At 40.2% G+C, this 25,964-nt stretch overlaps 1 protein-coding gene across 10 annotated transcripts in view; it reads left to right on the top strand.

The window, feature by feature from the left end:
• Tlk (Tousled-like kinase) overlaps positions 1 to 25,964 on the top strand; it is an 883,856-nt gene that overhangs the window by 485,791 nt on the left and 372,101 nt on the right. The window contains exon 1 of one of the 10 annotated variants that reach the window (XM_067146745.2): positions 23,644 to 23,925. The exons of 7 other annotated variants lie outside the window; for them this stretch is intronic. Coding sequence is in view for 1 of the 3 variants with exons in the window: in XM_067146744.2 (XP_067002845.1) it covers positions 25,655 to 25,657 (3 nt within the window). In the remaining 2 variants the exon portion in view is untranslated. Of the gene's footprint in view, positions 1 to 23,643; positions 23,926 to 24,974; positions 25,285 to 25,605; positions 25,658 to 25,964 lie in introns of those variants that run through there. 2 more of the 10 variants (XM_067146746.2, XM_067146744.2) reach the window with 2 other exon arrangements.

Consider the following 25,964-nt stretch of genomic DNA (forward strand, 5'->3'; position numbering starts at 1 on the left):
ACCTAATTTGGACTACAAATTACAAATGAATGAACAAATTGACACACAAAGGAGTATGTACATTGCAAGTCACCAAGAAAAAAAAAGACAACAATCGCACTGTTAATTCTGCATAGTTCAGTCATCTGATGCTGCAGTGTAACAAAAGATACATGGACATATGAATCAATAGCAGAAAAAACACACAACTACACGTCCACAGATAATGGGTGCCTCATGGGTCAGTAGGTAGGAAACAGGCATATCTTGGTCACTGGTCGTTGGTAGGTTCCCTTGGCAGTGCTCACAGACACCACACGAACATGACCGTCAGCTCCAGGATGAACCTCCTCTATGATGCAAGTCTGCCACATAAGGGGTGGAAGATTGTCCTCCTTGATAAGGACAAGTGTACCTGTCTGGACGTTGGTCTTGGGGTTGTGCCATTTGGTTTGCTGCTGTAATTGAGAGAGATACTCACATGACCATCGCTTCCATATTTGCTGTCGACACCGCTGAACTAGCTGCCATCTGGATACATATGAAATTGAAGTAGTAAGACGGTCTGGTTCAGGGAAGGATGAGAGTGATTCACCAATCAAAAAATGTCCAGGAGTGAGGAAGGAAAATTCATCAGGATTGTTGGGTAAGGGGGTTATTGGTCGGGAGTTTAAGCACGCTTCAGTCGGAGTTAAAAGGGTGTACATTTCTTCAAAGGTGAGAAGAGTGTCTCCGGCGACTCTCTTGAAGTGATTCTTCACTGACTTGATTCCTGCTTCCCAAAGACCTCCAAACTGGGGAGCATGAGGTGGAATGATGTGCCAGTCAATACCTTCGATGGACGCAAACTCCTTAACAGCAGACTGATGACTGCGGGACCTCATCAGGTGCTGCAACTCCTTCAGCTTTCTCATTGCTCCAACGAAACAGGTTCCGTTATCACTAAAAGATCTTGCTGCATCGTCCACGTCGTGAGATGAACCTCTGTAGAGCTGCAATGAATGCCTCAGTAGATAGACTGCTAACAAGCTCGAGATGAACTGCTTTCGTGGCCATACACACGAAGAGGGCAATGTAACATTTGGTTCGTGTTCTGCTCCTGGGGGTGCCATGCTTGACATACAAGGGACCTCCATAGTCAAGTCCACAGTTGGAAAATGGTTTACTGGAGTTATCCCTTGCTTGGGGGTAGCTGACCCATGAGTTGGTTTGCCGTGGTTGCCTTTAATTTGAAACAATTGAGACAGTTGTGAATGACCTGTCTAACGATAGATTTTTAATGAACCAGAATCTCTGACGTAGAGAAGCTAACACCAACTGACTTCTCGCGTGTAAAAGCCTATGATGTTCATGCAGGATGATGACTTTGGTGATATGGTGTTCGGGATGCAATATGAAGGGAAGTTTCTGGTCGTAGGGGCTGAAGAGTTTTCAAGTCTATCGCTCACCCTAATCAAATTGGCGCTGTCAAGAAAAGGATGGAGCGCCATAAGTTTGCTTTCAGATGGGATCGTCTTCCCCTTTTGCAGGTTTTGTATTTCTTGCGCAAAGGTGGAACGTTGCGACATGCAGACGACAATCTTCAAGGAATCACGTAACTCAGCCGTGGACAATGGCCCATGACGCCTCTCAGTAACATTACTTCGAAAATTTTGCAGAAATCTAAGCAAGTAGGCTGTCACTCGTTGCAGTCTAGACCAACTGGAAAAGCGTCTAAGGTAGTTGTCCAGGTCATGGTTAACTGTCATGAGGCACATAGCTGGCGCTCGCTCTTCTGGTATGTTAGAGATGGTTTCCTTTAAGACTGGCCAAGTTGATGGATGATTCTGAAGCCAACTACGTCCCGCCCACCATAGCAGTATTGTCTCAAGTTCCTGTGGTTCAGGTCCTCTTGAAATACAGTCTGCGGGATTTTCTTGTGAGGGAATGTGTTTCCAGTCCTCTACTCTTGACAAGTCCTGTATTTCTGACACCCTGTTAGCCGCAAAAGTCTTCCAAGAATTAGGTGAACCTGCTAACTGAGCTAGAACTATCGTAGAGTCCGTCCAGTAATATCGAGCATCAATTCTCATGTTGATAGCTACAAACACCTTATCCATCAATCGGCCCAATAGTACAGCACCACATAGCTCCAGCCGAGATTACAAGATTTGGTTTAGAGGTGCCACTCTCGACTTAGCAGTCAACAGGGAGACGGTAACATCACCATTGATACTAATGCACCGCAAGAAAATACAGGCGCCATACGCTTTCTCCGATGCGTCTGAGAAACCATGTAGCTCCAGGCGCACCATTGCTCCGTTACATAAGACTCTCCTTGGTATGACGATGTTACTCAGTGCAGATAGGTGTTTGTGGGTGTTTATCCATAAAATTTCAATTTGGTTGGGGAGGGACTCATCCCAGTCTACTTGTTGTTGCCAAAGTGTTTGGATGAAGAGTTTGCATCGTACAATAACTGGACCAAGTAGTCCCAAAACATCAAATATGGCTGCTACAGTAGCCAGAATGGTGCGTTTAGTCCACTGTGGAGGAGCATCCTTAGTTGATTTAACTGCGAACTTGAATAAATCTTCAACAGGGTGCCAGAGAAAACCAAGTGTTTTCACTACATCTCCAAAATTTAAATTACAAGGGACCTGATTTTCTTGCAATTCTAAAGGAACGGATGCCAATATGTCAGGGTGATTAGCACGCCATTTCCTAAGTCTAAATCCTGCTGTGTTTAAAAGGAAAGTCAGTTTCGCCAGTAACTGATGGGCATCTTGGATGGAGTTCGTTCCAGTCAGCAGGTCATCAACATAGAAATTACGTGTCACAACTCCACAGGCTCGTGGAAATCTTCGTTGCTCTTCCCTTGCCAACTGAATCAGACATCTGGTTGCTAAGAATGGAGCTGCTGCTGTCCCATAGGTCACCGTTGTAAGCCTATAGGTCTTCAGCGGTTGATGGGGTGAACTACGCCATACAATTCTCTGTAAATCGCGGTCTTCAGGATGGACTTTGATCTGGCGATACATTTTCTCGATATCTGCAGTTATGACGTATTTGTGAGTACGAAACCGAAGGACAATGGAGAACAGATCTTGTTGCACTGTGGGTCCGACCATCATGATGTCATTAAGAGATACTGACGTTGTAGTTTTAGACGACGCATCAAAGACTATCCTAATCGTCGTAGTGCTACCTTTCTTTACAACAGCATGATGGGCAAGTAGTAGGATCCTTGACTTTGAATAGGGGCTTCGATTTCCTCCATGTGTTCCAGTTGTGATATTCTTGCATGAAGTGAGTATATTCCTCCTTCAGTGCAAGCTGTCTTTCCAGTCTTCTCTCCAAGTAATGGAAACGTTTCTTAGCAGTGTCCAGTGAGTCTCCTAGGTTGCTCCGATTGGAAAGAAGGGGCAGTTTAACCACGAAACGTCCCGTTTCTTCTCGAGTGGTGTACCTCTGAAAGTGTTGTTCACATTCCCTTTCTTCCTTTGTGAGTGGATTGGTCCTCACTTCTTCCTGTGTCCAGAAGCGCTCAACCTGTGCGTGCAACATGTTACCCTTTAAAAATAAAGCCTTAGTTGTAGCACTTCAGTGCTGTACAGAGTGGTTGGGTATACAGCCAGCAAGTACCCAGCCAAGAGTAGTGTTTTGAAGTGTGGAATAGCCTTCCCTTGTGCGCTGCCCGGGTAGTAAGATATCATAGAACACACTTGTTCCCAGGGGAAGATCAATATCGTATGGTTGGTTAAACCGTGAGTCTGCTAATACTATTTCCGCAGGCAAGTTCCAGTCATCACAGTTAATTCTAGTAGTAGGAAGTTGACCAGTTATTTGTCCTAACACAGAGCAAACAATGGATTTCCCATAATCACTATCTCTGGAAGAGATGGAAACTTGGCAAATATGTGAAAATTCCACTGTTTTCATATTGCTGATGCCACTGATTGGCATAGAATGGCGACTTAGTTTGAGTCCTAGTCGGTTCGCAAGGCCATGCGACATGAAATTCATCAGAGAACCACTGTCCAGTGAGGCTCGACATTCATGAATTCTACCACTACTGTCCCTAATATGAACCACAGCAGTTGATAGGAGAACTTCGTGTTGTTGAAATGCTCCTTTCAAAGAGCAATATGACTGCTGTTGTGGGGGATAGCCTGTCGAATTTGATGATATTGTAGCAGGGTGTGATGCCTTTGGTTACACATTCTACAACTGCCTGAAGTGCAACTGCTTGCAATGTGGTCACCTTTTAAACAATTAAGACAGAGCCTGTAGTCTCTAATTAACTTGATACGGTCATTAACAGACATATCCTTAAATTTAGAGCACCGATAGAGAAAATGAGAAGCACCACAAAGTTCACATGATGAGGGAATGGAGGTGTATGAACTGGTGGAAGGCTTGGAAGATCCGCTGACCTTGCCTATTTCTTGCTTCTCTGCTCCGGTCTTATGGGAGGAAACGATTTCTAGTGTCTAGCAGTTACTTTCAAGAAATAGGATTAAGTCTTGTAAACTTGGGCATTTGTCCCCTGAGGTCGAGTTCTCCCATTGTTTACGTAGCCTTAGGCTTATCCGTTGGAGTACTAAATGTGATAGGATGACTTCATGCAAGTGATAGAAGCTCTTTGACGTGAAGATCTAAGATGAGCCTTGGGTTATGATAACGGTTACATATTAAGTCCAATGCTACTTTGAAGTTTTCTTGCGTTACTGGAAGGTTTTCAATTAATTTATGAGCTCCATCTGATACACATGACAGCAAGTAATAATAGCGTTGTATGTCAGGCAGAGAATCGTTACTGATGATTAGCGACTCAAAGGTGTCATGAAAGTGCATGAATTCTGCGATAGAACACTTAAATTTAGGCAAAGAAATAGTAGGTAATTTGAGTAAGTGGCCATTGGTTGTGGTTGAACTGTCTGTAGGAGAGGAAGGCAAGGCAGTTTTAGTTAACAAGAGTTTGAATTTTTGACTGAATGTTTAAACAAATTTCTTAAAATGCTTCCCTATCAGAATCGTGACTAATGTCGTCATTTATTTCGAGTTGATTCTGAACATCGTTGTATTCTTCGACACTTCTTTGTAAAAGATCCTGCCTCACTTTGATATCATTTAAATTTTCTCCTTGTAAGTTACTGATAAAGTTTCCTAAGCGAGTAACTCGAGATTTCACAACAGCCCTTTTCTTCGTCAATGTGCGCTTTAGATTTTCTTCCATTATGGGAAGGACAAGCAAGGAATAACAAGGAATGACAATTGAACCAGACTGCACTCACCCTTCGAGGACGCGATGATGCTGCTCCTGGTGGCTGACTCGTGAGTTGAAATCTCCGTTGGCTCCACTGCTCCTTGTTCTGGCGGTGTACCGTCACTGTTGGCTCTACTGGCTAAAAGTGTGGTGGCAGCCCTGTTGTATGATGGCGCGGCTTAATTTGCTCTTCAACATGGCGCTTCCCGCCGAAATCCACCAGTTTTGTTCTTGCACCTTATCACTGGCATGAACTGCTTTGATGCGTATGATTTCACATTGAAAATGGTTCTGACACTATAACTTCCTAACTTGTTCGCATCGCGCACGACGGCAACGTAATTATTTCCTTGGCGTTCTAAGCATGGACCGACCTCGTGGCTCAAGCGTGCTGTTACAGCAGATCTCGGTTTAATAATGCACAATGGAAATCGCATAAATTACACTGAAATGGATTCGGCCCACCTGTACTCCCACGAGGAGGAATATATAATGAAACAATGATGCCGATGCGGTGAAGTGAAACACGCTACGCTAAGGTACCGTATCAATTTGAACATTAGGCCTACGGTTTGCACACTGCGAATCCGGCCCGGAGGACCAAAACATGTTGCATTTGATCCAAACAACACCTCTCTGGTAGCTCATTAAATAGTTTAAATTGCACTGAATAAAAACACATGTTTATTTGACACTATAGATCACTTAAAACTAACAAATACAGCAAGCCAACACGCGTGCCTAGTCGAGCTTCTCCATTTACACTCTTCCTCCCGTCTAGAGATGTGTCGTTCCTGACTGAACTGCTCCTTGGGATGAGTAAGTCTTCAAGGAAGGACTAGCTACGGAGTTGTAGTTCTTTAAGTCCCAACCGACCAATGAGGCGCTTGCATGGGATATGAGCGGGACATGATGGAACTAAGAGTAGGAGTACACGGCCGATTTGATGCGTCCACGGTAGCTGGAAGAGAGACGGTAGGTGTCACGCGCAGTCGGCCAGGAGCGTGTGACGTCAGCGGACCGTGGACCGCCTGCCAGGCGCTGTAACTTACTACAAATCAGTGTGCGGAGCGCCCGGCTTATCTTCCTTATCACAAGTACGTTTACGTTCTAATATAATATTTTCACACGCAAACCACTAAATATTGCAGACCTACTTTAAAACACAGAATAGTTTAAAAATCATTTTTAAATGCTTCAATACACTGGAAATGTTAGTATTTACACTTCCCAATTACTTGAAAGAATTTAACGTAAGTACCCTATACACGTAGGCCTACAGATTAAATAAACCAAAGCTTAACAATCAAGAAATGAAATTAGCCGAAAAAGTCAAAATAAAATACAGAAGATTAAATACTGCATGTTCTTACTTTCCTGAAAATAGTAAGTACTGTACTAACATTATTGCTTTTTTAATACTAACAAAAATAAATTATTATTATTATTATTATTATTATTATTATTATTATTATTATTATTATTATTATTATTATTATTATTATTATTATTATTATTGAATATCCAGTAAAATATGGAGCCCTATTTCACAAAAGTATATTAAGGCTGTAGTTTATAATCACAAAATATTTCAAAACAAAAGATTAAGATTTAAATTTCTTAATAATAATAATAATAATAATAATAATAATAATAATAATAATAATAATAATAATAATAATAATAAATCTACATAATAAAAATAACATTACTACTCATTTAGGCTTGCCTTTCAGGACTTTTGTTCATTTTCTTCGTTTTTTCCGTGCAGCGTCAGCATGTGCATCCGTAGTCCAGCTTTCATTCACTGACCTCTTGAGTGCTCTTTTTATTCAGTTCATTCATTCTTTAATTCTAATAAATGAACGTGTTCTCACAAAACACGTAATAGCGAAGTCGTCGACTTCACTATACTTAGTTAGGTCTGATGATATTTATCAGTTCCTTCATCACGTTTGGGCACTTCATTGGACCATTTCCGTGGAACCTTTGAAAATCTTATTCTAGGTCTCAAACAGTGTCGAACCACTGGGGAGATGGATTCATCAGGCCTCCTCTAGACAAAGGCGAGATCCAGTCAGAGTTCCTAATATTAATGCATTTTCCAGGTTTTCCTCTGTAGATCTTCAACAAGTTCTTATTTTCATTATATAAGCAAACTTCGAGATTGTGCTGCTCAGTAAACTGATCTATTAACGAGTCAACTATATAATTAAAGTTTTCATACTCTGAATCATAAGTTTCCAAGTTAGTTTCGACTGCTTCTATGGTGTCATTAGTAACAGCACAGTCTACTCGGTCGAAGACATCTACAGTTAATGTTTCACACTCTTCCCTGTTACAGTTTGCAGTTTTAATTATGTCATATGCACTTTTGCTCAGTAATAGGGACTGCTTGAGTGAAATCACTGACACCAAAGATATTATAGACTGATATTAGCGCGCCAAACAATGCGTAGTGTAATGGGAGGGACGGGCCCGTGACGTCACGACCACGGCAGTCCACTGCGCATCCGTCTCGTGACACCCACCGTCTCTCTTCTAGCTACCGTGGATGCGTCGCTCTAGCTAGCTCAGCGCAGCGAGGGATCCAGTCGGCCGTGAGGAGTAAGACTAACCTGAACAATTGGTTGGCCAATGAATAGTGAAATGTACATTTTATTTGTGTAGATTATTTTTATTATGTGATACCAGTGCGAAACAATAAAACTTCGAGTTTATGTTTGTGTCAACATAATCTCTTACATTTTCGTGTCGGGAGGACAGCTACAGAGCTGTAGTTCTTTTAGTCCCAACCGACCAATGAGAGGCTTGTATGAGACTTGAGCGGGACGTGACGGGTCTAGGAGTAGGAGTTGGAATAAGACTAACCAGAAGGTTGGCCCGTGACTCTTCTACAGCAGTGCACGGAGATAACTTCCTAATGAAATGTAAATTTACTTGTGTAGATTGATTGTATATGTGATACCAGTTGCGAAACCATAACACTTGGCGTATATTTATGTAAGTGTCGACATAATCTTTTACATTTTCGTGTCGGGAGACTAACTACGGAGCTGTAGTTCTTTTAGTCCCAAGCGACCAACGAGAGGCTTGTATGCGATTTGAGCGGGACGTGATGGGACTAGGAGTTGGAGTAAGACTAACCGGAAGGTTGGCCCGAAACTCTTCTACAGGAGTGCGCTGAGGAAACTTTCCAGTGAAATGAAAATTTACTTGTGTAGATTGATTGCAATACGAAACACCAGTAGGGAAACCATAAAACTTGGCCTAAATTTATGTAAGTATCGACACAATTTTTTACATTTTTGTGTTCGTGAAGTAAAGTACTCTAAGCTAAAATAGGCCTAATCCAAACGTACGTAATGTGATATTTAGAGAATTTGAAATCATAGCCCAAGTTTCATGATCAAAATATTAATAATGTGAAATCACCGAACTCGTAGTTTATCGCCGACCGGTGTAGCATGACGTTAAGCACTGCTTGCTTGTAACCCGGACTCGAGAGGCGCTGTGGGTTTGAATCTCCCCATCGGCTGTTCTCTAAGGGTTTTCCGTAGTTTTCCCTTTTCCCTCGAGGAACATGCTAGAACAGTACCTTCTTCAAAAACCATGGCTGATTCCTTCCAAATCCTTTTCCAAACCTCCACTTGCAAGTGAAATTAATACCACGGTTCGTGATCGTATTTTGTGAATGATGGCCAAATTTCAGAGGTATTGTAACATTGTTCCTGTAGATATTTAAAGAAAATGCACTGAAAATCCAACCATTAATAATTTTATTCTCAGTAACCTAATTCTATACCCTTTAAAACAATCATGATTGATAATTTTTAAAGGTACATTCGGCTGCTGTGGTGCGAAACGCTAGCAGATATACAATACCCAAGTGCTGGTCACGGACCATTTGTTGGCAGCTCAGCCGCCTGGGACTCTAGCGAGCGAAGTTACAGAGGGAGAAGAGTAGGAACTAAAAGAACTGCTCCCAAAGAACTGTTCATTTCAGGGACTGAACAGTTCTGACACTAGTCCTTCTGGTGAAATACTCTTACCCATCTCTACTCCCGTCATGCCATTCTCTCCCACTCCGAGTCCTTGACCAGTGCAGCCACTGTCCCACATGTCGTCAGGCGAAATAAATAGAGCTAAGCAACCAAACACTGGATATGTGCCTTATTTAACACAGCAGATAATAATGTTATGGGTTTTACGTCATACTGACTTACGGTTCTCGGAGATGTCAAGATACGGGAATTTTTTCCCATGGGAATTATTTTACGTGTTGATAAATTTATCGTCATGAGGTGGTGATTATTGTTTTAAGAGGAAGTAAAACTGTGCAACCATAACACTAATCAGAGGGGAAAAATGGAAGGAATCTGACTCTTCGAAAAATGAAGGTATCGGCCAAAGAAAGACAAGGACCATGAAGGGCGTGAAAATGAAAGACTCCCTAGGCCTCGAGTGCTGTAATATCGTCGGGGTCGGAAAAGAACAAGAGTTGACCAAGGGAGGTCGGACATGATAGATGAAAGTGAGGAGCCTGGCACAAGTAAGTGGAAGTAATGCCAGGACTCAGCTGAGGACCACTTGGTCGCCAACCCATGCTCCCAAGTTAAGAGTCCCTGGGGTACCTTTTAGTCGCCTCTTACGATGGGCATGGGTTGTCGTGGGTGTTATTCTATCACCGCCACCCACAGAGGGATATCGACACGAGACTGACATATGTGAGCACCTTCTAAAACTACCGGTGTGAGTCGGGATTGAATCCGCAAATGAGGGCTCGGAAAGCCAGTGCTATACCGTCTGAAATACTCAGCGCAGAAATTAAGTCCACAACCACTACCTTCCCTGTAAGTTTTCTTTCTTGGAATGTGTTCCAAACTCCCGAATGCCCTCTTCTTTCTTCCTTTCTTCGAAATCTCGTCTCTACTGATGGATAATGAGATCATTACTCAGAAACATCTCGGCATTAGTGCAGTTCCATAAAAGCATATACCGTAAACTGGGGTGAATGCGATCAAAAATTGGGAATTAAAAAACTCCATTCACTACAGTTAGATCGCATTGTAAATTTGGAATTGATTACTATTCAAGTTTGATGATGTTAGATCCGCAGACGAATTTATTTTTTGTTCATATTTTCACCTATTGTTTACATTTAATTGATGATCGATTTCTGTGAGGTCAATACGATTACTTAACTTATTTTGCATATAGAATGGAATAAATATACAAATGTGGGAATCCAATCACTATTTGAGTTTTAAACGGCATGTTAAATATTTTTAACACTGTATAAAATTGTATTACTGGCTTAGTTTGTAAAGATAGTACAATACACTTAACTTTAACCCGGCATTAGTCGCGGCCGGTCTGACAGATCGGGAAGATACTTTTCTAGTTGTTTTTAGAAGAGGGTTGGCTGCCCTGCACTTACCTTCCCGCTATCTTCCTAGCTCAACAACTGGTACCTGTCAGTGTGACTCACAAGTTTCGCCCGTGATCATTGTCCTCATGACTGATTTCGTTATGTTAATTATTTTCCTTTCTTTTAACGTGTAATCTGCGTATTCAGTAGAGGATTATATAAGTTCAAATGAACAACTTATTTGACATGAAAATTAGAAGTAAAGGCAGGTTCTGATCTGAGAGATCGCCTTGACTAATATTAATCTTTTCAGGTTTACCCTGGATTCATACAGAACGTATTGCTTGGATAACGTTAAAGATGTGGAGGAGGTAATCAGAATGCTTCAAGAGGAAGACGACAAACAAAGTAACATTGATAGTGAAGAGGAAACAGACACAGAAGCTGATACTGTAGCTGATAACGTGCTGGAAGAGACGGAGCGGAATGAAAGTAATGACAGTGCTGCAAATATTTCAGATGACGGCAATAACATTTCTGACCATTTCATCGCAGTACAGAAAAGGAGAAACGTAATTATTAATTCCTGGAAGTGGGCAGAGTTTCCAATGAAGACAACCAGAAAACGTGAGCCACAGGATATACTGGTACATCTCCCCGGGGTCAAAGGCGACGCAAGAAATGTAAATGATGTTGAAGATACCTGGAAGCTCCTCATTGATGAATCTATCCTGAATTCTATAGTGACTTATACCAACCAGTACAAACTGCAAATTCAAAATACGCTTCAGAGACTGAGGGATGCTAAAACAACGGATATACTAGAATTGAAAAGCTTCCTTGGACTTCTGTACCTAGCAGGAGTATACAAAGCCAACCATTTGAATGTGGAAGAGCTATGGGGTTCAGGTGGTGATGGCGTTGAAACTTTTAGATTAGTGATGAATCTAAGAAGATTTAGGTTTCTGTTGCGGTGCCTGAGGTTTGATGACTGTACAACAAAGCAAGCAAGAAAGCAAACTGACAAACCACCTATTAGATAAATTTTCGAACAGTTCATGTCTAATTGCCAAAAGCACTGTTCTCTTGGAGAAAACTTGACAATTGATGAAATGCTGGTTGGTTTTCGTGGGAGATGTTCGTTTCACCAATTCAATTCCAAAAACCAGTCAAGTATGGCATAAAAATATTTTCTCTGGTTGACGCTAGAATTGTTATACGTTCAATATGGAAGTATATGCAGGTGTCCAGTCAGAGTGCCCTTATTTTCTAAGCAATAAGCCAGTTGATGTTGTCAAGAGATTAGTAGAACCCGTGTATAACACCGGAAGAATCATAACAACGGACAATTGGTTCACGGACTACAATCTGATGGATGACTTCAAGAAGATGAAATTGTCTATGGTGGGGACAATGAAGAAGAACAAATCGCAGATTCCCCAGGCGTTCAGGGAAAATCTAAAAGAACCATCGAAATCTCTCTTTGGATTCCAGGAGAATGGAACTATTGTTTCCTACTGTACAAAGAAGGAGCGAAATGTAAAAAAAAAAAAAAAAAAAAAAAAAAAAAAAAAAAAAAAAAAAAAAAAAAAAAAAAAAATTGCAATTCCACTAAGGGAGGGGTAGACACTGTTGACTGGATGGTTGGCCGTTTTGATGTTTCTCGTGCCACGAAGCGTTGGCCAAAGGTTATTTTTTCACGATTATGAACATCGCTGGAATAAATAGTCAGATCATGGCAGTTTTTACGTACGTTGTCGTCGAAATTGATCTCTGAACAGATTCGGAGGCGAAACATGAATAATACCGGCCTACCGATGTCAATTTCTGCAGGACTGAACATTTCATCCCTACTTTCACACTACTGTCACTAAGAAGAGACTACCATGTGTGACCTGTCATTTGGAAAAGAAGAGGAAACTTACACAATACACATGCCACGTTTGTGAAGCCCACTTGTGTCTGCAGCACTGCAGAATGCGCTGTCTGTCAGATTGCGGTCAGCTGAAAAGTGACGTTGAAGACTGATTACTTGACAAAAAGGACTTGTAATTTTTCTTTCTTTCCTAAGAGAGTTTAGGCAGTTCCTAAGGAGTTAGTTTCCAAGTCTTTTTTTTTAAGTTGTAAGATGTTAGGTTGTATATTTAAATAAAGTTTAATTCATAATATATGTTTAAATAATGGAAAATGTACTGAGATGGTAATGATTTATTTCTCGACCTTTCCTAAGCATTCCAATGATAAATAACAAATGTAGGTGCGCCTAAAGTAATTTTTGAACAGGGCGCCGCGACAAACCTGACCTTCAGAGGCGCGACTAATGCCGGATTAACAGCAGTGTTGTACAAAACATTTACGTTGATTCCCAAGTATATCTTAACCGCACGATTTCAAAGTACTGTGAACATTAAGGTTGATTTACTCATTCTCAATCATTTATGGCATTAACTGGACTATATTACCTTCATATTAGCCATCCATGGCGTAGAGGAGCATGAGGACGATACAGAGAGTGTAGAATTAGAAGCACCACCGTAATATTTCCTACAAAAGGAGGGTGGTTGTTATTACTTTTAATGAAATGCGCACAAAGTATGCAAGTACATAATTACAGTTTTAACCTTTGGTATATGGGATTATTGGTTTATCTCGTTTTCGACATTGCAGAATGTGGTATCTCCCAGAGAAGAGGCTACATAGTTCGCAGGTACATCCTGGGCCAGGTTCGTGGGGCCCTTTCATCTTGCAGGTTTTATAGTGATAGTTATGCACCGTCCCGAGAATTTACAAAATGCTGGAGCTCTTGTTTCTTGCCTGTCTAAGGTCGGTTCATCATGGCCTCGTTTGAATGGAATTCTAGCCAGCTATCCTTACGCTTTTCTTCTCTTTCTTCTAGTAGTCTCTTCCAGCAAACTGTAGCTATCAGCTTAAATTTCAGTCGTTAATCTTGAATTAAGCATCTGTAAACAAAAAAGAGGGTTAGATATTTTTATTTTGTTGGCAGACTGTCGATAAATCATGCAATGGATGAATTGAGTGAGAAATCATTGATGTCTCACTATGGCTTTCCAAACAGTTTCTTAACAGAATCATGGAATGATTCATTAAAGATTCGGACATCATGATGCCAGGGACACTGAAAGAACTACGACAGCTGCCTGCAGACGTCCCCAGTGATATATACTCGTATATGCGGACACGACATTGAAAGGCTTGGGCCTAGTTTGCTCAGCCTGGAGAGACCCGTTGCAACATATCAATACATGCAAGCTTCTTCAGCTCGCTGATAGTCCGCTGATAATCACATCCTCAGTACAACTAGGAATTTCTCTCAAACTTCTGACAGTCTTAAATCATTAGGTATAACCGATTGTGATAGAATTGGGACGAAGGGGCACGACTCAAGGCGTTCGAGAACTAGAGTAATAATCCTCATAAAGGAAAGGGAATAACCCTGTTTAAGCAACATACGCCAGTTAACAAATGGGGGACTACAAGGGATGTGTTTGAACTCGCGCTGTCTTAACAGTGCGTAGCCTGTTTTGACATGTTTAAGACGTGAACTGGTCCTGTTGAACAGTGCATGTTATAATAATAGGAATGCAGAATGGACTAATTAGTGACAGAACAAAGTGAGCCATCTACATCCTGTGAATCGGCAAATAGGAAGAAGATATTGTTTAGTGACGAGTATTTAAAGCATTTGTTTAATCGAATGATAAGCCGCAATGTGTTTTTTGCTTTGAAAAGTAGCAGCCATTAAAATTAGTTCGGCATTTTTTAAGAATACACATTCTTTAAAAAACATTTGGAATTTTTCGAAAGAAATTGCATATATTGAAAAATCAACAAGCAACTATTTGTAAAGCAATCTAGACTGATAACCAGGTACACATTTTAAATTTTTTCTATGAATTGTTATTTTTCAATTTTTAAAATTCAAATAGCAGGAGCCCTTTCTGTAAGCTTTCCACAGTCCTACAAGAATTATTACAGAGTAAATTGGCAGGTACGAAATTTACCTCCTCAAATGGACAAGTTAATCCCAAACGGCAAAAGTATTAATGAAAGCCCCGAAGTTAAAGCCAAAAATCCACATCTTCCTCTTCCGCAGATACAGATGACTCTTGATCTGTTGAAATTCTTCAGAACTTATGACTTTATAATACAAGGGATTTTCTTACATGTCTGAAAATTTCATTTTTTATACCATTCTATAAAGAAATTACGAACATCAATTAACTTCTTGCTTGAGACAATTAAATGAGGTGCATGGCGGCGAGAAAATAATTCATTCATTCAAGTATTTCATACTACGTGTCAAAGTATCCATTTTGGAAGGGTAAGAAGGATTAGTAAAATTGAAAATATAAGTGTGGCCGTGAAATTTCTTTGACGAAATATGGAAGACTATCTTCTTTTTCGTTGAACGGGGTTTCTCTCGGTACTGTGCTTTGTTCCTAGACAGCCGACGTAGTTTTGTGATGGACAGTCTTTGTTGCTGACTGCAACAGTGAGACATTTTAACCCGCCAACTTCTGAACGTGATTGGTGAGTGATATTTTTATAATACATATTTATAATTTTGTAATATTGAACCAAATATTTAATGCCTATTTTTCAATGTTTTGCTTCAAAAGTAAAGTATTTTCATTTTTTTCAATTTTTTAGCACATAAAAATCCGTTTCCTAGTGGGACTGCAACACTTTCTAAGCACCCTGTCGCGTAGCAACAGACTCGTGCATCAACTTTTTTTAAATGGGATTTTTGGATTTAAAACAATATATTTCTTTAATAATGTTTGTGCAACCCTTGTTTCCCTACGGGGTCGGGTATGAGGTGAGATGAATTTGTCGTGGCGGTTTTTTATGACCGGATGCCCTTCCTGACGTCAACCTCATCAGAGGAGTTAATGAGAGATGAAATGAATGACGTGATATATGATAGTAGGGAGAGGGTGAAACCCGGTGCCGGCACATAGCCTACTCCTGTCGAATAGCACCAAGCGGTCTGCTCAAGGCTTAACGTCCCCATCCGACGGACGAATCACCATCAACAGCGTCATATGCCCTCAGTCCATATGAGCACTGCGGAGAGGTTTGGAATTTAATCCAGGCTTTTGGCACGCAATCTAGTGATTAGAAATTGTATACCACCACCTCCCCTACCCTGCCGGCCAACATTCTGATGGTGAAAATTTTTTCGACCAACGGGACTCGAACCGGCTAACCTCGGTGTTAGACCGTTTTTAGACTTCAGCGCCTTAACGATCATGGCCATCATGCCCATTAAATATATTTTGGTGTGTTTTCGCTTTTCTCAGAAAATCTTTTCTGTTTCCCTCGTAAACGTCATTTTTATTTCGCGACCCGCTTTGTATTAAACCACGAAGCCCGCGCTGATGCAGATCTGACAGGCAGAGGTAGCGCAACATATTTTACGCGTAGCCAAGGTATTAGTGCACATTTTAAGCATAGGATTGCCTTGGATTAAAGTCCTCTATGTAGACATATTGAACACTGATAATTCAGAAATTAAGCTTTTTTAGTTCCATACTTCATCTTATATGTGAAGATGCTATTCCTGTAATTATTCCTATTTTTAAAAATATCTTGGTTATCATTTTTGACAGTTTGTAATGGTTTTCGCATAAAAGAAGCCGTCTACTCTGTGAAGCTTCTTATCTTACATAAAGTGAAGAATAAGGGAAAGGAGTGCAGTCAGCAGCACATCCAGCCGATAAGACCGTTTTTGTTTCTTCCAGAACTCACCTGGGTAGAATATTAGCTATCCGAGCCGATGTTGGCAGTGCCAACCTCATGTCGGTAGATTTACTAGCACGTACGGTATCAGAACTCAAAAGAAAGGAAGAAAAAAAAAAAACTGTCGGCAATTTGGCTCCTTCAAAAACCGTTAACGTAGTTTGTGGGACATAAAAACTAATATCATCACAATCATAATCAAGTGTCCTGCTCCATGGCTGAATGGTTAGCGTGCTGGCCTTTGATCACAGGGGGTCCCGGGTTCGATTCCCGACAGGGTCAGGAATTTTAACCATCATTGGTTAATTTCGCTAGCACGGAGGCTGGCTGTATGTGTCGTCTTCTTATTCATTCCATCCTCATCAAGACGCGCAGGTCGCCTACGGGAGTCAAATAAAAAACCTGCATCTGGCGAGCCGAACATATCCTCGGCCATGCAACTGAGGGAGTTGGCCGTGCGGTCAGGGGCGCATGGCTGTGAGCTTGTATCCGGGAGATAGTGGGTTCGAACCCTACTGTACCTTAATTAAGGCCACGGCCGCTTTCTTCCCATTCCTAGGCCTTTCCTATCCCATCGTCGCCATAAGACCTATGTGTATCGGTGCGACGTAAATCCAATTAAAGAAACGTATCATGACTTCTTTGTAAAAGTTCCATTTATTCACATTTCGCCACTGCGAACCAAAATGTTCACACATTGGCGTTTTAGATCATTCTTGGACAATTTAAAAATTAGATGAGTATAGCTACTCGGTATTAAACTTTACGGATAGCGAAATTGTTGACAATCGAACGTTGATTCTTTTTCTGTTCTTGGCTTGAAAGTATAAACTGCCCTGGCCCTACTACTAATGAATGATCAGTTCTACTATAAAGTTCTTTGGATTGCTAGATAGTTTTTGCTCACGCAATTATAAGCATTTCCGACATTCTTCATGCCTGTAGTACTGCTAATGAAAATCCATAACATTATTTTTATACTCCATGGCATTCGATTTTGGCATGTGTAAGATCCCTGGTGACACACGAACGGTCGCATGTGATAATCGTCGGTCTTTCACTTGCACGGAATCTGTTTGTTTGTCCAACCCTTGCCCCGTTTCTCTACGTGGTCTGGTATGAAGCGAGATGAATCTTCGTAGCGACTTTTTATGACCTGACGTCAACCTTATCTGAGGAATCAGGATCAGAAATGAATGACGGGATGGGAGGGGGGTGAAACCCGGCTCCACCACATAGCCTACTCGAATAGCACCAAGGGGTAAAATGATCTCAACTCAGTTAATGAGGATGCCTTTATCACTTTTCAGGAGAGCAGTTCGGTGTGTAATTTTAAACATTTACTATTTTTAAAATAACACTGTGATATAAGTTTCAAGGTTGGACCTATATGATGATTTCGGTGAACACTGAACTGTTAAATTATACGTAGTCTGTTTGCTCAGACGTTTAGATAAAATATTTCTTGTACTCCAAAATATACTTCATATTTTTACAAAACGGCCATCTCCAAACTGAAAATATTCGTATGCATTGATAGAACGCTGGTGTTCTTTCACATTTATTAAACCCTTGTTTACAACCGTTTAAGCTAACTATAATCATGACAAATTCATTTCTTAACATAATAATAATAATAATAATAATAATAATAATAATAATAATAATAATAATAATAATAATAATAATAATAATAATAATAATAATAATAAACTATGGCGTTCGCTACCAAGTGCGGGCAGTGGCGGCGATGAGGTCCCCGCTTGTGAGGGCCCCATGACTGTTCCTTAATTCAGTAGCTGAAGAGTGATTATACATATTGATAAAGCTACAACACAGTATTAATTGTATTACAGAGGGTTATTCCAAATCATGATAATCTCTACCAAGGCTCGGCAACCAACTAATTGTTCTCTAACATTGTTTCGTACATTCCGACCTGTTGCTACCGTGTGCATTTAATTGTTTCTTGCGAATGGACTCAAATGCCACAACTGGGTAATTTCAGTCATCTTAAGGTGGTGCTTACTGTTTTAAGAGGAAGTACAAGTGTGCAACCACCCTGTCTTAACACTAATCAGAAATGAAAATAGAAGAGGTACGGTGTGATCCTGTCGAAAAATGAAAGTACTGTACCGAAAAGGGGGTGGGGGGCACGAAGGGCGTGGAAGTGGGACTCCCTGGGACTTCCAAACCCAATACCGTCGGGGTCGAAAGAAAACAAGAATATCGCATACTGAGAATTATAAGGCCACATCTCAAAAAAAAAAAAAAAAAAATTCGTTTTATTCAAGTAATAATATCATCTAGTCATGCTCTATTTAGTGTAACATGGCCATACATATATTTTAATTTTTTTCCATCTGAGGGCAGATAATTCCTTATAACATTTTGGTTTCTTAATCTTAGTGGTGAGAACAATACAGCCACATTTTGACATATGGCTGTATTATACTTGCATTCCATACCAATTCACTGTTCTGCAGGTACGCATCTTAAGTTGTGGCCTTATTACACTCACATTTCTGAATGGAGGGCTCTTGTTGCTACAATGTAAATCCAGTTTCCTTATTGTCATTAATAATGTACTTATTATTTACATTGAATTGGAGGGAATTCCTTAGTGACTATAGTAGAGAAACTTCTGTGCGTTGTGTTCATCAGTTTTGCCTTATTCTGTGATTTTGGATGTATCAAAATGGACATGAACAATACAGGATCATCCCGCTGCTTATCATCAATCATACGGTTCTGCGACCTATGTTTGCAACTCCATCATGGATGCTCATCTAGTCTCTACACACCATGAGAACAACATTTCTAACATTGTGACTCAGGTTAGCAACTTGACAGTTGTGAACACTTATAAACCTCCAGGTATCCCATGGCCTGATAATATGCTTCCAAACTTTGCACATCCTGCTGCCTATGTGGGTGACTTTAACAGCCATCACACCCAATGGGGATACAGATCAAATGACCTTTGTGGAGAAAAACTTATTGAATGGTCAGACTTGTCCAATATTCAGCACATCTTCAACCCAAAGGAAAAAGGCTCCTTTAAATCAGCAGGGTGGAATACAGAAACCAATCCTGACTTATGTTTTGTGTCCACTGATCACCAGGGATACAGTTTACCTGCTATTCGTAGAGTGCTCACAAATTTCCCACACAGTCAGCACTGCCCTGTTCTTTTGGAAATAGGCGCTCAAATCCCCATTATTAGATCGTCTCCTCTTCCGCGGTGGAATTTTGTCAAAGCTAACTGTGACAGTTTCTCTGCTGATCTTGATAGCAGCATAAGATGGATTCCTCCTGTTGTCAACAACTACTGTAGATTTGTTAAAGCAATACTTGCCGCTGCAAATAGACACATTCCTAGAGGGGTCACTCCCAAAAAGTGCAACCAAGGTACAGATATTCAGAAGAAGGCAGCCAGAGGGGATGTAATATTGCGTACTACTTCCTTGTAGATGGAAATAAAATAAGGGTCTGTAAGCAGTTTTTTATGAAAACTCTTGATGTAGGAGATAAGTTCATAAGGAACTGCTGGAATAAAGTTGACGAACATGGAGTTTTAGAGAAGGAGAAACGCGGAAAACACACAAAGCATAATGTTGATGGGGCGTTGAAGGAACAGTTTAGAAACCATATACGCTCGTTCCCCAGAAAAGAGTCTCATTATATTCGAGCTCAAACAAGTTAAGAGTATAAGTATCTAGATGGGAGCTTAACAGTTGCTGAGATGTACCGACTGTATCTGGAAAATCAAACCAAAAGCGGACTTCCTTCAGTGAAGCTCAGTTTATATAGGGAAATTTTCAATACAGACTTCAATATTTCTTTTTTTGTGCCAAAGAAAGATCAGTGTGCGCTCTGTGAAAGTTACAAAAATGCCAGTGATGAAGAAAAGGAACAGAAACGAGCAATGTATGAAGATCATTGCAGAAACAAACTTCTAAGTAGAGAAGAGAAATCCAAAGATAGTGTTCTTGCTAAGGAAGGGTCATTGACTGTATCATGCTTTGATTTACAGGCAGTCCTTCAAGCACCATGTGGTGATATTTCAGTTTTGTACTATAAGAGAAAGTTGAATTGTTATAATTTTACTGTTTATGATATCGGAAAGAAGGAAGGGTACTGTTTCTTTTGGAACGAATCCATAGCTAATCGTGGAGTCAATGAAATTGGAACTTGTGTTTTGACTTTTCTAGAAGAACATTGCCAGAATCAACGTGTTGTATTTTATTCAGATAATGCTGGTGGACAAAATAAGAATAAATTTATAGCATCTTTGTACCTCTTTGCTGTACAGACACTTAGTATTCCACAAATTACCCATAAATATTTGATAGCTGGACATACACAGAACGAAGGAGATAGTATGCATTCTACAATCGAGAAGCAGAAAGCAAGGAGTTTGAAATCAGGCCCAATTTATACACCAACGCAGTGGGTGCCTCTGATACAGTTAGCTAAGAAAGAAGGAAAGCCCTACGTTGTAAGAGAGCTTGCGACGGAGGACATTAAAGATTTTAAACAACTGGCGAAGAATATGGGTAAGAATTTCACAGTCAACGAAGATGGCCAGAAAGTGAAATGGAATTCCTTCAAAATCATCGAAACAAGAAAGGATTCACCCAACGTTCTGTTCTACAAAACAGACTACGAAGACCAGGACTTTAAAACAATACACGTAAGAGGAAAACTGCGGGGACGTCCAAGTTTACCACTTCTGGAACAGGCTTATTCATGTCCACCCAAAATATCTTTGAGCAAGCTTAAGGACCTCCTCGACTTGTGTTCAGCTGGTGTCATTCCTAGAGTTCATCACCAGTTCTTTAAAAGCCTACAAGCTCATGATCAAAATGAAGAGGACAGACAAGCGGACCTTACGGAAGCTGATTACCAATGTGAGGAGCTGTAGAATTATGTTGACATAATTATTGTACTTTGAATATACTAAAATTGGTTTTGGTTAAGTTATTGTGTAGTAAATGTTGCAGAATAAAGTGTGCTTGTGATCATTATGCAAGTTGGTATTCATACTTTCCATTACAATTTCGAAGTAATGTTAGTAAATCTTCTACCTTGCTGGTATTATAAGGCCACAAGTACAAATTTTATTAATATAAATCAGATTATCTCGTATACAATTGCATAAATCAAAGCGTAGGTAGACCAAATTAAAAAGTGTAAATACCGAAGTAATTGTAGTAAACAGTTACTTTGATTTATGAATAATCTGATTTTATATACAAGAAGCAAACTTTCAAATCTCTCTCCTGTAAAATTTACCTCTTTTGAGTTGTGGCCGTGTTATTCTCAGTGTGCGATATATACCAAGAGAGGTCAGTCAAAAGAGATGATGGTGAGTAGCATGCTCAGCCATGGGCTCTGTGGTTGCCGACCTACGCTCCAAAGTCACTTCTTACTACTGGCGTGAGATAACGTGGACGTCCGCCCCTACACACCGAGGGCTAGTTCTCCAATATCACGAAAACGGACCCGACAGGGAATACGATAATTATTTTCCGATCATTTAGAGATTGTGTCCCCTTTATCTTAACCCTCAAGCACACGCGCCAGATCTTAGGACGCAGACACACGCGTGGGGGTGCTTTTCACCCCACATACCATTGTATTGTAAAATATGAATTACTGTATTAATTGGAGATTTTAAGATGGATTATGCAAGAATGACTCTTTCTGGGGGGGGGGAATCCAGCCAGAAAGGTGCAAGAGCGGGGAGAACACATAAAAGCTTTTTGTATATTTCACTAGGAAATGAAATGACCTAGGGTGGATTCCACCCCATACGCGTGTGTTTGAGGGTTAATAGTGCCAAATCAGGTATCATCCTGCTGTATTTCGAGATCGACGACCTTTCATCACTTAAAGAGACATTTTCTTCAGGCAGCAATTTGTTTTGGAACATCAAAATGATATGGAGGCGCAAATATTACGACAGTTGTTGTTCAACGGACCTGTTTTGATGTTCTCCTTTGCTTTTTACCCTCTTGGCTGGCGCCGACCCTTCGAGCTTGTTTGTCGAGATGGTGTGGGGGAAATCTGATATTCGCTAAGCTTAGTCCGTGTTAATGTTTATGTTCTTTGTCGACCGAGTAAAGCGGTGTAAGTAGGTACAGCACTTTTAAAGATTAATCAGAAGTATGAATCATCAGATTGTTATACATTGTTGGTGCCATTTTGGCCACTCTGCAGATGATCAATATAGCAAGTTACTCGTTCTTATATTCATCGGTATGTTTTTCACTTGGGGTAGTTTATAAACTGTGGACATGTTGGCAGTCTGCTCCGATAGTCTATCGTTCATGTGTGGGACCATTTCGGAGGATCATCTTTGAGCTACGTGCATGAACTGAGGAGTCTTAAAGGTAATTTATATCATTACTATAACATGAATTGCTTTTCTGGTAGTTTTCTACGTTTAGGCTTTGCAATTTTTAAACAATGTATCTGAAGTTGCCTAAATTCACTATTAAGACTTATCACCCCTTGCGAATACAGGGACATTGGTGGGACACCAGCTGGGTACGAGGCTGTATCTTTGCGCCGGTGCGGTGTGCGAAATGAATGACACTACGGGGATGAGTATGGAGTTGGAAATGTGGCAGCACTGAAAGACAGAAGACAGTCTTGTCCACGGCGAGGCGAATGATCTGATAGTCCTTGTTACCATGGTGACCTGTTAATGTATCTTAAATCCTATTGAGAGCAGTTGAACGAATACCGACTCTTGAAAAAATAAAAATCACCCATTTTAATATTTGTAGATGGTGAGGTTTGCGATGCACTGTTAATTTTTAAAGGTTAGCACTGACATGAATAATTTTACGGATATATTGTTTTGGTGTCTAACTCGATGCAGACAATGGATGTCCGATTTACGTCACTTCTTCGAAAAGTCGATCACATATTTAAGATGGTTAATTAGCGAATGTACTGATCAATCACGCTTCAAATGTAAATAGTGAGGTACGATTTAAGCCTACCTGTGATGGAAGTTTTGGCGACAGCGTATATTTTTCTTTACACACTTTGTTTGCTATGAATGGGGAGAATGTTTATGGTCGTATTCGAAAGTAATTTCGAGTACTTAAAGATATGTGTATCGCAGGGAGGCTGTGTGGCCAGCCTGTTGACCTAGTCACTCGACGTATGATAATGTGTAAAAGTGAACCGTGCCGTCCCGTTGGGTGCTGCCCCGCCACATTGATTTTACAGCCAGCTCTCACTCACTCACCCAGTGTTGGAATGTTTCTATCTCTGTCTCGTGCAGGGGGGGAGGTAGCAGGATCTGTATCTGCCTGCCTTGCCCTGTAGCCCAAGTTTAAGTGTGTATGTGGTGCGACAGGCATGGCTCGACGACATCTTGACTTCTTAAATTGTGTCGTTAATTCGCGTATCATACAAGATGTTGCTTTCTGAAGTTCAGACACGAACACAACAACTAATATGGCTGCCGCCACTATTACTATTGCTCCTGTGCGGGATAACACATCGCACGGGCTCCATTTATCTTCTCTCATTAACGTTATAGGTGTGTGGTGTTATCTATGAATTAGCTTTTCATATCTTTTGTGCAGTTGAACGGTGCAATATCTGCTACTGGCTGTGATGCATTTGTTTTTATCAATCATTGCGTATTGGTATTTGGGTGCATTGAATATGCGTGAACGCAAGTGGATTATCCTGGAGAAGGTCGAGATGGGCGAACGACGAGCCCCCACCCCTCCTCCGTGAACCTCCTCCATTTTGTCGAGATTTTGACCTAACAATTCGTAAATTCTGTAATTAAAATACAAAGTTGTTAGATCAATGCACTGTGTTGTATGGAGTAATATACTCACGAAAATTGGATTTGAAGTAGGTGTACCGATAATTTTTATTTACCTTAATTTCTTGCGCATTGAGAATACCAGTGTATAATATACCTTATTAATAATCTTCTGTAGTTACTCGTAAACGTATTTTTTGTGGCCTACGGATGGACGTTATCTCTTAACCTTCTTCATTACATACCGTCAGCTGACACTTTCACGTGTTCTTCCTTTATTGCATTTTTCTTTTTTTTTTTTTTCCCCTGCTGTTCACTATTTATGGAGACTCGTTAAGAGTTCAGGATCTGTCAGTTGAAATAAGAGATTTTCTTCCATATCTTGCTTGAGCCAAAGAGATTTTCTTCCATATCTTGCTTGAGCCACCGAATGTTTACGAATACGTAAGGAAAACAATTCTCGATTTTCTTTTGGCTCGTTTCATAAGACCTTTCGGAGTTTTCTGCAAGTACATACTGGTGATTAATGCAATTTCTTTGCAAATACAGTATATATTATATCGTTTGGTCCTTTTCGATGCGTGTTTATCTTGAAGTTACATTACCCCTTTGTAAATAATCATGTGATCCGCCATATTTTGGATATTAGCGTCAATTAAATGTTTCAGGTGTTTTTTGGTTAACCTAGTAGCAGAGTACGAAACATGGTCACAAACTTGGCATAGACATTTTAACGGTAAACAAGCATGTGGCCTCTACTACTTGCTTCTGATGGGTTACACCCATGTCATTTTATAATTGAAACTATTTCGCAACTGGTTCGGAATCCAGCAGCAAGACGAAGACGTTCTGCTCGCTGTTTGACATGATGTTTTGGTGGAATATTTTTTTCGCGAAGGGCGAGTCAGGAGTAACTACGGAATGCGTTCTTTCCACTTAGTGCTGTTAGGTATCAGATTTGTTCGGTATCAGCGAGCTGCATGATCTCTCATTGCATTATGTTTCAGGTTCACTTTAGCATTAGGTTTCATAAAAAAAATAAAAACCGAACATTGACATCTACCAATATACGTCGTATTTGGGCTGAGGAGAATTTCTTCTGTTGAACTAACAGTCATTTCAGTAAGTGCAATGAACATTTTAAAACAATCATCTGACATTTTAGATGACATCAGTAATAGCAGAATACTGTAATCAGGAGACGTCTAATCCAAAAGAGGGTGGTGGGCTATGATGCTCACTGATACATTTTCAGTTTTCATATCCTTTATTTGTGTTCTGTAAAGTTACACCCAACTAATGTAAGTTTAAAACAATGTTTTTATAGTGAGACTTCATAAACTTAATCCATCATCTTTGGGCAGTATGACACAGGTCTACAAAAATTGTTTCATCTATTGAGTGAGGTGACATCTGGACTTTTTTTCATAGTCCTGGACTTTGTCTTATCAATGTAACTGAATATCATAATCTATGACCTAAATTCCACTATATGGTGAGTATATATTCCATGTAGTCCACCCTTTTCTGTATGATAAGTTTTAAGTGGTAATGCTTAAAATGATACATGCCACATATTATGCATAAGTATAATTGAATTAACAGTGTTTTGGGAATCCATTAAAAAATAAAATTGTAGAGTTATTCTGTTCTTAGCAGTTACTTTCTGAGATAATGTTTACCTTAATTTGAGAAAGAAAGTTTATTATTCAACGAAGGGTGAGGGAAAAGGTTGTGTATGTAGACAATATTGTTTATATTAATCTGTCGATCAGCAAATAGCAATAATTATAATTAATTGG

Source organism: Anabrus simplex, chromosome 5, assembly GCF_040414725.1.
Source record: "Anabrus simplex isolate iqAnaSimp1 chromosome 5, ASM4041472v1, whole genome shotgun sequence".
Taxonomy (NCBI): Eukaryota; Metazoa; Arthropoda; class Insecta; order Orthoptera; family Tettigoniidae; genus Anabrus; species Anabrus simplex.